Genomic DNA, 13,219 nt, shown 5'->3' on the forward strand with positions numbered 1-13,219 from the left:
TAACGGCGAAATTTGATTTTGTTATACGGAAATAAAAACCCGAATTTTGAAAGTCGCGCTATGGCAGACCAAGACAGCTGGGGTCCGGTAGGGGAGAGTGAGGCAGGGCCGGTCCAGGACCAAATTGAGGGACGCGAGGAGAGCGAAGCAGTGAGGGCGGCAGGGTCGCAAAATAGCGTTGTCACGCACGAGGTGGCCACGGCGTCCACGCCCGCGACCGTGGCAGCGCCCCTGGTGGATCCGAACCTTTTTATGTTGCAAATGAGGGCCCTTATGGAACAAATGGGTGAGCGATTGGAGGGCCAAATGGGGGTAATGGGGAACCGGATGGATGCTCAGAGTGAGCAAATGAGGGCTGATAGTGAGCGATTGGAGGGCCAATTGGGGGTAATGGGAAACCAAATGGGGGTAATGAGGGACGAAGCGAGGGGTACCGGTGAGGGGTTAGACAATAATTTTAAGGAGTTAGACAAGAAATTTGGGAAGTTAGACAATAATTTTGAGGGGTTAGACAACGGGATAAAAGAGGTGAGAAATGGGTTAATAGGGTTAGAAAACAGTATGGAAGGCAAATTGAGGGACATGAGGGACCAAGCGGAAAGGGAAGTTAACCAAATGGGGCAGCAGATAGAGGGGGTCAGAATGGGGGTAGAAGCCAAACTGGATGCTCACAGGGAGGAAATGGAGCAGATGAGGGTGGCATCTGGGCAGGAGATGCAAGTGATGGGAGAGGAGATCAGGAGAGGAGTGAGTGAGGAGGTCGGAGGAGTGCGCGAGGAGGTGAGGCACTGTAAGGAGCGCATGGAGAAGGAGGTGAGAAAGGGGACTGTAAAATTGCAAGGTGGTATAGAGGAGTTGACGCTGGGAGTAGAACAACTGACAGTGGGACAAAAGGAGTTGGGGGACCAGGTAAAGAAGAACACAGCGGTAATAGAGGGTTTAAAATCGACACAGAAGGAGATGAAAAAGGACGTAGGGGTAATTAAAAAAGAGTGTCAGACGGTACATGAGGACCTGACGAGGAAAATGGACAAGGTGGTAGAGGTGATGGAGGTTAAAGAGCGGGAGGTGCGGGAGCACATAGAAAAAAATAAAGTGGAGTTAGAGGAAGAACTTAAAGGGGCGCACGAAGAGATGAAGGAGGTGAAGCAGAAATTAGAAGAAGTGGAAGAAGGGGTGAGCGAAATTAAGAAGCGACGGAGAGAGGATAAGAAAGAGATAAAGGAGGAAGTAAAAGAATTGGTCCAAAGTCTGTGTTCGGATCGTGATGATGTGCTCATTAACCGGATGAGGGATTCGCAGGTGATGGAGGAGAAGCGAAGAGGAAGAGGACCCGGTGTAAGTGGTGACCAATATGGTCGTGCGTATGATGCGCCAGGGGATTTAATAAGCTTGGGGGTCGAGATAGACCCGGGTGTTCGTGAGAGGCCGTTGGTGAAGTGTGCGACAGGTCTGGGGTGCGAAAAAGGAGGTGTGCGAGAAAGTCCGACTCTGGGGTGTGTGAGGAAAAAGTGCGTGCCAAGGAGTGAGGGTGCTGGCGAGAGTGAGTCGGTCGTAGCGCGTGTGCAAGGGAGCACATGGAAGCGCGGTGTGGTAAGTGTTACAGAGGGTGTGACGGGAGAGTGTGCGCAGGAGTGTGCGCGAGAAAGGTGTGTGACGGACAGGTGCATGGGGAAAGAGTGCGCTGTCAAAGGCAAGGAAGAATGCACACCGGTGGTGAGTGTTACAGAGGGTGTAACGGGAGAGTGTGCGCGAGAAAGGTGTGTGACGGACAGGTGCATGGGGAAAGAGTGCGCTGTCAAAGGCAAGGAAGAATGCACACCGGTGGTGAGTGTTACAGAGGGTGTAACGGGAGAGTGTGCGCGAGAAAGGTGTGTGACGGACAGGTGCATGAGGAAAGAGTGCGCTGTCAAGAGTAAGGGTGAGTGCGCTGTCAAGAATGGAGGTGAGAGTAGTGAGAGTGACAAGGAGAGTGAGGTGGTTGTGACAGGTGAGCGAGGATGTACACCTGGGATGGAAGGATGCACACCTGGAATGGTAGAGCGTGAGTGGGAATGCACGCTGGAGTTGGTGGTGAGGCACGTGGTTGGGTGTGCGAATGAGAGCACACCTGTCATTGTCACAGAGGAGGTGACAGAGGAGGGGGTGCGAAGAGGTGTGTTGGTGAGGTGTGCGACCAACGAATGTGTGCCAAAGTGTTCGGTGGTCAGGTGTGTGACCAAGTCTGTGAGTGGACTGAGAGTACCTGGGTGTGTAAGGAAAGGTACGAGGAGCATGGAAACGGCTGGAGGTGTGAGCAAGGAACGGGCTGCGGGGTGTAAGAATCCAGGTGAAGCATCGACGGTAACCAGGTTAGAGGTTAGGTCGACTTTTAGCCGAAGCGGGCCCTCGGTGCGTGCTGGGCCTCGCGTGGAACGGCCGCGTCCGTGCTCCACTAGGCGGAGCGGGCAGCCCGATAGAAAGGGTCGTCATGGCGACCACTTTTTGTTGAGGCATTCCGGCAGGTCGAGATCGAGCCATGGGATGGCTCCATGCCGAGATGGTGCGTGGGATCTCGGCACGGGTAAGCCCCCGTCCCTGCACCGAATGCCGGACGCATCCAGCCGCTGGCACAGAACAACCCGCATTCATGGCTTGGCTTTACGAAGCCTGGCTTTGGACAGGAATTGGCGCACCGAGAGGCATTAGTGAGTAGACTGGGTGATGAGGTTAGTGTTTTGGACCCAAAATTAGAGAAAAACAAAATTTGATGATTGGCAAAGGATTGGCAGTAGTGATTGGCAGATGATGGGTAGTGATTGGCAAATTTTGGATTTGTTGCAATTTGATGTGCAAAATTGGTAGTGAGCGATGGGCCCGGTGGGTAAGGGGGGCATCCCTGCCACCCTTCCCATATTGTGGGGCAAAGGAGCAATAGCTTATGGGGTGTATGGCAGTGAAAACTAGCCCGGGTGGGTTAGGTTATATTGATAGGGCCCTAGAAGATGACATTAGGTAACGTTAAGTTTAGTTAGTGACTGATACCTGTAGTGGGGACGCAGGTAGATTAGTATGGATGATAATGACGAGGGAGCGCAATAGTTTAAAGGGACGACTGGGAAGCGCAAGTTTCAGAAGGGAGTAGTTAGCTGAGATGATGCCGTGTGTGTGAGGATGGAACAGGTGTGATTGCACAGGTGTGCAACTGGACAGGTGTGTGGAGCAGTGTGTGAGTAGTGAGTGTTGTGGATCAGCGCGAATGCGCTTGGGGAGAGAAGGGTGCAGGTGGCACCAGGTGTGAGAGCACAGGTGTGCAGGTACAGGTGTGTGGAGAGAGTTGGAGTAAGTGGTACGGAGTGGTGTGCATGGTGCGAAGGTGTGGATGGGGGAAGAGTGGACCCCTTTCACGAGTACCCGGGGCGGGTAGTGTAAGTGTTAGGTAGAGGGTACAGGTAAATTGTGGTTGGATATTGGCATTTGTGGTGCGGTTGCAGAATGGTGTTGTGGATGGGTGCATTAGTGTTGTGGAAATGGCTGGGCGTGTAGCCTGTTAGTGTGTGTAGTTGGTTGGGCACTCCACCACTGTGAGGATGTCGGCCAGGTGAGGCCGCAGGTGGGCTCTGGGAGCCGGTAGTTGTGAGTGGGTGCCTGAGGATCCCGGGTGTGGATCGGGCAGCCCAGTGCCAGAGAGGGCACCGAGTGGGGAGAGCGCCAGAGGGCCTTCCCCAGGTAGTTAGGTTAGGGTAAGGAGCAGGTAAGCTCGGAGGCAACTGCAGTGGTGGAGGTGTGCAGGTGGGTAGACCCGCTGGGAGAGGTACACGTCGCGGCCCAGAAATTGTGCGAGGGCACCGGGAGATGAATCGGGGGAGTGAGACCCCAAATTGAAAAGCACCACAGTTTGGCCAATGGGAATTGGTTTCTAGAACCCATAGTGTAAGAGGGCCAATGGTTTGGCCGGAGAAAGACCCCGGGTAGTGTAAAGTTGTTAAAGTCATTTAGGAAATAGTTAGGATTGATGAACCTGTCGCACCATACGCAGCCACTTACCTGTGGTGATGATGATGACTCCACACCTGTGTTTTCTTTGTTTTGTTGCAGGAAGTAAGGACTGCTGTGAGGATTTGTGAGACGCATCACGACGTGGATGAGACATTGGGGTGATTCCATCTCTCCCTCCTTAGGAGGGACTGATGATGAATTGGTGATGGCAAATTATGATGTTGAGTTGAAAATGGCAAATTTGATTGGTTAGGAGGGAGAGAAGACGAATTTGGTATATGGGAGGAACGGGGAAGACAGTAGGGATGTTTGTTGATTTGTAAAGTAGATGTTTATGGGTAGTGTTGTGTTTTGTGGATACAGTAAGGGGTAAGGGAGGGGCCATGTAGGTTACCTGGTGGGGGGGGGGGGGAGCGTACGGTAGGAACGTACCTGTCTCACCTGGTTCCCATGTGCCCCCAGTGTGCATTACCTTGCATTGCGTGCACTTTTGCGCCCTTACCACCTTACTCACTTGTCTGCTTCTTTTGTCTCCCACCTCCGAGGATCTGGCTTTGGGGCAGAGAGAGAGAGGAGAGAGAGGTGCTGGCTTCGCAGTTGTGGGCCTGCACTTTCGCTGCTTGCTGCTTGGATCGATACACCATATGGACCGCAATGTTTGTGGCCACCCACAATGGACCGCAGTTCTTTTGCGGCCAAGCACCACCCATGGATGGACCTATGGGTCAACGTGGCACCTTTGCCATACAAGGTGAACCACTAACAGTTGGCCCCCTGACGGCCACAATATAGAAATGGACGCGGTTGGCGCCTTTCTTTATTTTTGAAAGAGGCAAGAAGGCCAAGTGCACCACACGAAGGCAAGACCAGCGGCAGAACATCGGCCGGCTGCGACACCACCGGTGATTATAAACACTTTATTGGTGCACCGGATGGTGCTGACTGTACATGATGGGGTGGTGCTTTTCGTGCTGGGAAAGGGTGCTCTGCACGTTATTAAAGGCCGTAGGCCACAGAGCACTCGTGGGTTGGTGTATCGATGCTGGCATGCGTGCGCTCTCTATGCATAACATCTGCATGTGTCCCTCCAAAAACAGGTCCTGGATCGTAGTGTAAATAGCAGCGTAGTCGTGTAAATAATGCTCCCTACCGGCTGTATGTTTAGTTTGCGAATTCTTTCCGGATTCGGTTATCCTGTGGGTGTGTTTCTGAGAGGAGAAGGGTGCAACGTCGCAGGGGGACATATTTACTCATTTGTGAATATCTGTAAAACTGTCGCACTCAGGGTAGAGTTAATAGTAGAGGGAACTACATCTGAGTGCCACACTAAAATAGGTAAAAATTTATCGGGTCGGGACGCCCCGAGGGTAGAGAAGGGTGCAATGTTGCGAATATGGAATTTGGCCTCCATATCCGCTTGTAAATATTCCCCTATTTCCCCAATACTCCCCAACTATCCCCAATCCCCCATTCCCTAGTCCCATTGTCTGTAAACAACACTCTGTAGAACCGACCTTCCCCTTTTTCCCCCATTAAATGTCGTGCCCAGGTCCACCGCATCACACGTAGACAACTTTCGGACATCTTGCTAGTTATTCTTAGTCTATGTCAGTTAAGGACTCGTTTCCATTAATTCCGACTCTTCGTTGCACCAGAATGTGATTATATGGCACCAGTAGTGAGTTTAGGACCTTCCCATGCCTCCTCCCGTCTTCTTCCCCAAACAACAACAACAACAACTACAACTACAACAACGGCGCTGCGCGGAGGAGTGTGCGTCCTCACACCGGCTCGGTTAGCCGCCATTGACGATGCGCTCCGACGGGGTTACCACGAAGGGGCTCCTTGTCAGCCCCTCGTCAAGGGCGGAGCCGGTAACCCCCCCGCACGCACCCAATGAGAAGCAACGAGCCGATTCCATCTGGGGCGGAGCTAACGAGCCGAGGGCGTGTCACTCCCCGCCGGATATACGCGGCCACGTACCGGACGTGACGTCAGATGCGCCCCGAGCTTGAGAAGACAAGAGAGCCACCTCCGAGCGCTGAGAGACCTCCTGCATCTTTTGGGCCGCGCTATCCTGTCCCTGAGCACAAGGTGCACCTTGTGCTGGCCATCGAATGAATACCCGCTTTCCTTGCCATCAATGCCCGTGTGAGTCAGTTTTTGTCCTGTTTATCTGTCGTCTGTCGGGGCTATTTTAAGACCGTAATTAAGTGCCTGTCTTTCTATGCTGTACCTCTCATCCCTGTAATCTGAACCTTCCGCACTAATATAACCTCCTCCGGAGGTCTTGAGAACCGTATCCCTGGTGTCGTGTCATTTTAATCCCAGCCGTGTGTCTTTTCCTTCATTGATCTAGCGTAGCGCGATTAGTCAACGTTCGGGTATAATCGGGTAACTTGTGCAGACGTGGTCATACCAAACCGCTCGGTAAATAACATCTAAGCCGCGTCTGTAACACTATTTTGGTGAACATCTGGATCCAGATCCGACCATCAATGTTTCAGCCTGGAGGAGGTATGCGCTCTACCAAGTGCCATTCTAGTTGTATATGGTACTGTCGTGTGCCTCCAACTACCTCATTTTAAAATGTAAGATAGTTTGCTTCCAAAATAGCTACAAATAGACTTGTCATATAAAATGCTTCAAAGCAAAATAAATTGTTATACAAGGAAACAAGTCAAATGGGCAAATTATTTTTGAAATCATTGGTCACTTTTAACCAGAATCTTTTTATGAATAAATAAATGCTTGATGCACACCAGAATAACCGAATGAAAAAAAATAACGAAATAAAATAAATACCTGCAAATGCCTGCAGACCCCAGAGCCAAGTGCCTCCCTAAAGGCGTGGTAAGTCCTCCGCCTAACCCAACTGTCCACGGATATGCATTCCGAACCAAACCGCACAGTCTCTGATGGTGCTTCGCCTTCCTGCGGTGGGCAGTTGACCAATCAGTACAAGTAGAGAAAAAGGGAATAAGATCACCCGATCAAAATATCATTCATCCATTGCACACCATTAGCTTCACAAAATTGCCATATCTCACACAACCTCAGGCAAAGAAATATAAAGAGCTCTGTCTCAATAAAAAGGCAAAGCAGCACAAGGTGCCAAAAACGCATTCCATCGGCCCTCACCTCCACGCCCTTAAGCACATCACGGAAGATGGAACGCTGACGCCGGCGTTCTGCTTTGGCACGGGACTTTGTCCCGTCAGTGGCCAGATCTCGCAGACAGTGGCAAAGCTCCGTTAAATCTCCATACTGAAATCCCTGCAGTGCCAGGGAGTGAACAGTAATCATGATAGGCGTGTGGAATGTCTTACTGCTGATGCCATTCAGGAAGAGGTAAACTTCTAAGACTGAGGCTTTAAATGTGAGCTCGAAAACCATCTTAAAGTGGTCTTCGAGCCAGCATTCTCTACAATTGCATGCCCTCAACCGACTCATTTTGGCAGAAGCAGGTAGTTTCATTTTTCAACCTTGGGTTTATGACGATATAAAATATATATCGGCAGTATGTTAAAAATGTGGTCGCAAAGCGACCTGATTGGGTGGTTTTTATTGTCGTGCTGCAGTAAAAATGGGTAGCATTGAGGTTAGGTACTGACTAAATGTTAAATTCTTGAATTTTGCATTTCCTGAACATGAAAATCACTTGTAGAGATAAGCTTCCTCCACGTGGTAACTTGGTAAAGTTTCATGACGATCGATTTGGAATTGTGACCTGTAGGCGCTCAACAAACACATCAAAAAAAATCCCTCATAGAGCGACACTTGGCAAAAGAGAACAAGGTTAAATGGCACTCAGTAGAGCATCCCTTTGACCCCAAAAATAATTAGTGGTTGCATTCAGTGAACTGATATGCAAATAGTCTTCAAAATTTTAGAAAATCGGATGAAAATTGACAATTTTAGAAATTCGGCCGTTGTTCACCTTTTGGCCTATGTAGACCTCAAAAATAGTTAGTGGTTGGTTTCAGGAAGCCGACATTCAAATCCTATTCAGATTTCAAGTCAATCGGATGAAAATTGAGGATTTTAGAAACTTGAAAAGGTTGTTGACCTTTTGGCCTATGTTGATCTCAAAAATAGATGGTGGTTGAATTCAGTTCGCCGATATGAAAATCCCATTCAAATTGCAAGTCAATCGGATGAAAATTGAGGATTTCAGAAATTTGAAAAAAAGTGGTTGATCTTTGGCCAATGTTGACCGTGTGACCGATGTTGACCTCAAAAACAGTTGGTGGTTGAATTCAGTTAGCTGATATGAAAATACAACAAACACAACAACAGCCATTTTAAGGCCATTTTCCCTGCAAGAGCGGGGGTTAGCCTTGCGGGCCCCATGACAATCTTCTCCATTTTGCCCTATTTTCTGCATCTCCCCTTGTTAACCCCCTTGCCCGCATTTGTTCTTCCACCATCTTTAGCCAAGTCTTTCTCGGTCTTCCCCGTCCTCCACTTCCTTCTACATTCATTTCAATCACTCTTCTCAACCAATCACTTCAATCCTTCCTCAACACATGACCAAACCATCTCAACCTGTTTCTCTTCACAGCATCAATCACAGGCTCTATTCCCATCATCTTTCACAATTCATCATTTGTCTGCCTCTCTCTCTCAACGATACTCCACACATCCACCGAACCATTTGCATTACCACCCTTTCCAGCCTTCGTTGCTGCTCTAAGAGATGCAGAAAATAGGGCAAAATGGAGAAGATTGTCATGGGGACCGCAAGGCTAACCCCCGCTCTAGCAGGGAACATGGCCTTAAAATGCATGTTGTTGTTGTTGTTGTTGTTGCTGCTCTACGTTCATTACCCATGTCTCGCTCCCATAAATCATAACACTTCTCACACATGCAGCATACACCTTTCCCTTCAGCTTCAACAACACTCCCCTTCCTCATCAGCACACCACTTAGTTCCCGAAACTTCTTCCATGCACATCTCACTCCACAAACCTTTGCAGAGTCTGATCCACCTTCTGCTTTCAGCATGTCACCGAGGTAGCAAAATGCTTTCACACCTTCCAGCTTCATGCCATCTCCAAGATCCAACTCAACATTTCCTCCATCTGCAGCTCCCTCTGTGCACACCTTACACTTGAATGTAGCTGCCACACTGGTTAATGACCCTCTAAGACCACTACATTTTTGATGAACCCACTCAGCGCACATTGTACTTTGAATGGAGTTCACTCCGACACCCTTCCTGCACACAGCACATGGCCACATCCCAGTTCTTTCCACCTCACCACATGCTTTACCACTTGCCATCACCTTCGTTTTTCCGATATTCACCTTCAGACCTTTTGTCTCCATACATTCCTTCCACTTGTTCATCTTCTCCTTCAGTCAATCCATACTTTCCACAATCAACACTCGATCATCTGCATACAACAACTCCCACGGTAAACCCTCCTTTACATTCCGAGCCAGCACCTCCATCACAGCTACAAATAGTAGTGGACTTAGTACCAACCCCTGATGCACTCCCACCTTCACCTCAAACTCACCACTGTTCCCGTCCTTCGTCCTTACAGCTGTGCGCGCTCTTTTGTACATTGGCATCACGACTCTGATCAAACATTCTAGAGGGGGTCAATATACGAAAAAAAACTCACCTAACCCCCAAAAAATTGATACAAAAGGTTTTTCAATGGATTCTGGTACCATTGGGCATGCTAAATAACATACTAAAAATCTAGTAACATCTGACTTCCGGAAAGGGGTCATTTTCAAGATGGCGTCCAAGATGGCCGCCGGGAGCTTAAAATGGCCATATCTCAATTATTATTCAACCTAGAAAGGTGGTTTTGGTGTCTAACCCTAGGTTTTAGGGCCCAAGGAATCCAATTGAATCAACAAAATTACCATCAGTTAATTATTTATTGACAAGTCCAAGATGGCATCCCAAGGTGACATCCTGATCCACTAAAATGGCTCTGTCGAATAGTAGTCAACCTAGAGAGATTTTTTCAGTGTGTATACCTAGGTTTAAGGCACCCAGGAAATCATCAAAATTACTTAAATAAGCACAAAGTAATCAGGTAATCCAGTAAGCCAGGTTTACCAGCCCATTAGGCATTTGTTGTCTTATACAGTTAGTCGCTATTCATCGTCATCCTCCGACTCCTCTGGAAGAAACTAGTTTTGTGGATTGTCACATTCTTCAAGTTGGCACGGTCCACAGGCAGTAGTACATGGTAGTCCATATCGTCTACAAGAGCAGCGGAGTGTCTTGCAGGCAGTGGAGCAGTTACAATGAATGACCTTCAAGAGACTGTCTGGAGCAGCTTCATTCTTGACATAAGTGGGACAAACTGATTATCCTGCAGGCTCCACCCCCATTTCATGGCATCCATACCCTCTTCTTTTCCCATCCACACCATGATCTGGTAGTACGCTCTACGACAGTGAAGTTTGGTAGCAGATTCAGTTGGGGGCAGACGTTCGGGTGTTACAAAAGACGAAGCAGAGACAACCTTCTTGCTGAAGGTGTTATATCGCATTGTTGCAAGGGAATCTTTGCACTTGCCACCAAAGAGGATAGCCATTACTCGGCATCCAAGGTCATCGATCACCTCTGTGGTCTGGTTTGGGATGGTGAATGTGTTGGCACAAGACCGAAGGACAGGGTCTCCTTTTACAAGCTTCTGGAAAGCAGTCTTTTTGCCAACACCAAAAATCCGAGAAGTCGTGTCACAACCAGTCATGGCATGGATGAATATCAACTGAGAACACGTCATGTCCGAGGATTTCTTTTAGACGGTTGATGTCATACACTTTAAAACTTCCATCAGCTTTGGACTTGTCTGATCTGAAATAAAGGCTCTTACTGTCTCCCTGCGCATAGTAAAGGAGTAAGACAAGGAGATCAGTATCTTCTCCGATCAGTGTAGTGGTGTGTAGAAGAGATGCCTCCACTGCAGCCTTTACTATATCTACGTCAGCATCTCCAGGTGCATTGACCACAGTGCAATACCTTTCTCTCAGTTCATCACTTATCATCCCAATCAGTCTCTGTTTATTGATATCTCTTGACAGGACCTCCTCCTTCTTGCCTGAGAACTTTGTCTCAGCAGTGAAGCTGACAATGGGATGAATATTGTGTCCTCTTCTCTGATGCGTGTTGTTTTTAATGGATGGCCCTTCCTCATAGCCATCAAAGACAATGGTCGTAGCTGAACCATAATGCTGGATGGTAATTTTATTGATTCAATTGGATTCCTTGGGCCCTAAAACCTAGGGTTAGACACCAAAACCACCTTTCTAGGTTGAATAATAATTGGGATATGGCCATTTTAAGCTCCCGGCGGCCATCTTGAAAATGACCCCTTTCCGGAAGTCAGATGTTACTAGATTTTTAGTATGTTTTTAGCATGCCCAATGGTACCAGAATCCATTGAAAAACCTTTTGTATCAATTTTTTGGGGGTTCAACCATATATTGACCCCTCTATTCCTCCACTCCTAACTTCCTCAATGCCCATGTCACTACTTCGCATTGAACCCTATCAAATGCTTTCTCCAGATCAACAAACCCAAGAAACAACTTCTTCCTCTTCTCCATGTACTTCTCCTGCAACTGCCTTACAATAGAAAAGTGCGTCTGTCGTTCCTCTTCCTGGCATAAATCCAAACTGCATTTCGTCGATCTTCACTTTCTTCCTTATCCGCCTCTCAAACACCCTTTCCAATACCTTCATTCCATGCTCCAATAACTTTATCGCTCGATACGAGCCACAGTCCAGAGGGTCACCTTTCCCCTTGTATAGAGGGACGAGGGTACTCAGTTCCCAATCCACTGGAATGCGGCCTTCTTTCACCACCAGACTACAGATCTCTGTCATTCTCTTCACACCCCAACTTCCCACTGCCTTCAACATATCTCCCACAACTCCAGTCGGCCCTCCTGCTTTTCTACTCTTCATTGCTTTTATCGCTTCCTCAACTTCCTTCTCAGTTATCTTCTCTGCCGGTCCTAAAACTGGGTTACACTCGATGTTGCCGTCCCATTCATTCTCTGCATTTCCATATATCTCTTCCATCTTCCTTCAATTCCATCTGGGTCCACAACGATTTGTCACACTTAATCCTTCAAGCAATTCACCCCCCATCACACCGCACCTCTCTTTCGCTATCTGCTTTGCAATCCTGAATACCGCTCTCTGACCCTATTCCGAATCCAAACATTCTCTGAACATTTTCCTACATGCCTCCTGCGCATTTGCTACCTCTTTCTTTGCAGCCTTCTTGGCTGCCTTACAACTTTCATGTTCTGCCTTTTCTGCCCCCATACCATTCGCCTTCTGCCACTCCTTGAACTTCTTCCTCTTCTCGTCAATCCTCTTTCCAACTTCATCATCCTACCACCATGTTTCCAAGTGCCTCGGTGGTCCTTTTGTCCATCCACATACCTCACCAATGGCTGTCAACAGACTATCTTTCATTGGCTTCCAACCACTGTCAAGCTCAACCACATCATCCTCTGCCATACTCACCCTCTCTTTTAATGCCTCCCTCACTGACACATATTTCAACCTCCACACCTTCATTCTCGGTTGGTACTTCAACCGCCGAGATCTCCTCGCACCTTTCACCCTTATGTCGCAGACAACCAAGTGGTGCTGTGAAACAGCCTCCTCCCCCGGGATCACCTTTGTGTCCCGGAGGTGCCCCCTATCTCGCCTACGCACCATCAGGTAGTCAACGGTTGTCGTCGACCCACCTGACGTGTATGAAACAAGCTTATTATCTTCTTTCTGGAACTGAGTATTACAAATCAACAAACCAGCTCCATCAGCAAACTCCAAAATCCTTTCACCTTCTCCATTCCTCGCACCATATCCGTAACCCCCAGGAACTATCTCAAAACCGTCCATACTCCTTCCCACATGTCCATTTAGGTCTCCTCCTACCACAACAACTTCCTCATCTTTCACGTTTTCCATCAGCCTCTCTATCGCACACCAGAACTTGTCCCTCTCTTCATCGCTCTGACCGACCTGCGAAGCATATCCCGAGATGACGTTCACCAATAGCTTTCCAATTATCATTTTCACCATCATCAACCTTTCACTCACTCTCGTCACACTCACCACACTGTCTACAAACTTCTCAGAAAACAGGACACCAACACCATGCACGCCTTCCGGGCACCCTTGCCACACAAACTTGTATTTCTGTCCCTGCCTATCCTTCATCATTCTCACACCACTTCCATTCCATCT

General features: G+C 48.4%; 1 protein-coding gene across 50 annotated transcripts in view; it reads right to left on the reverse strand.

Moving 5' to 3' along the window:
• Positions 1 to 13,219, reverse strand: part of LOC137439002 (interferon-related developmental regulator 2) — a 61,614-nt gene that overhangs the window by 12,729 nt on the left and 35,666 nt on the right. For all 50 annotated transcript variants that reach the window (XR_013621266.1, XR_013621267.1, XR_013621276.1 and 47 more), the window contains 2 exons: positions 7,120 to 7,254; positions 6,784 to 6,912 (listed from right to left, as the gene is read on the reverse strand). Coding sequence is in view for 34 of the 50 variants with exons in the window: in XM_078767789.1 (XP_078623915.1) it covers positions 6,784 to 6,912; positions 7,120 to 7,254 (264 nt within the window). In the remaining 16 variants the exon portion in view is untranslated. The remainder of the gene's footprint in view (positions 1 to 6,783; positions 6,913 to 7,119; positions 7,255 to 13,219) is intronic.

This window comes from Myxine glutinosa, chromosome 1, assembly GCF_964187855.1.
Source record: "Myxine glutinosa chromosome 1, kmMyxGlut1.1, whole genome shotgun sequence".
Classification (NCBI taxonomy): domain Eukaryota; kingdom Metazoa; phylum Chordata; class Myxini; order Myxiniformes; family Myxinidae; genus Myxine; species Myxine glutinosa.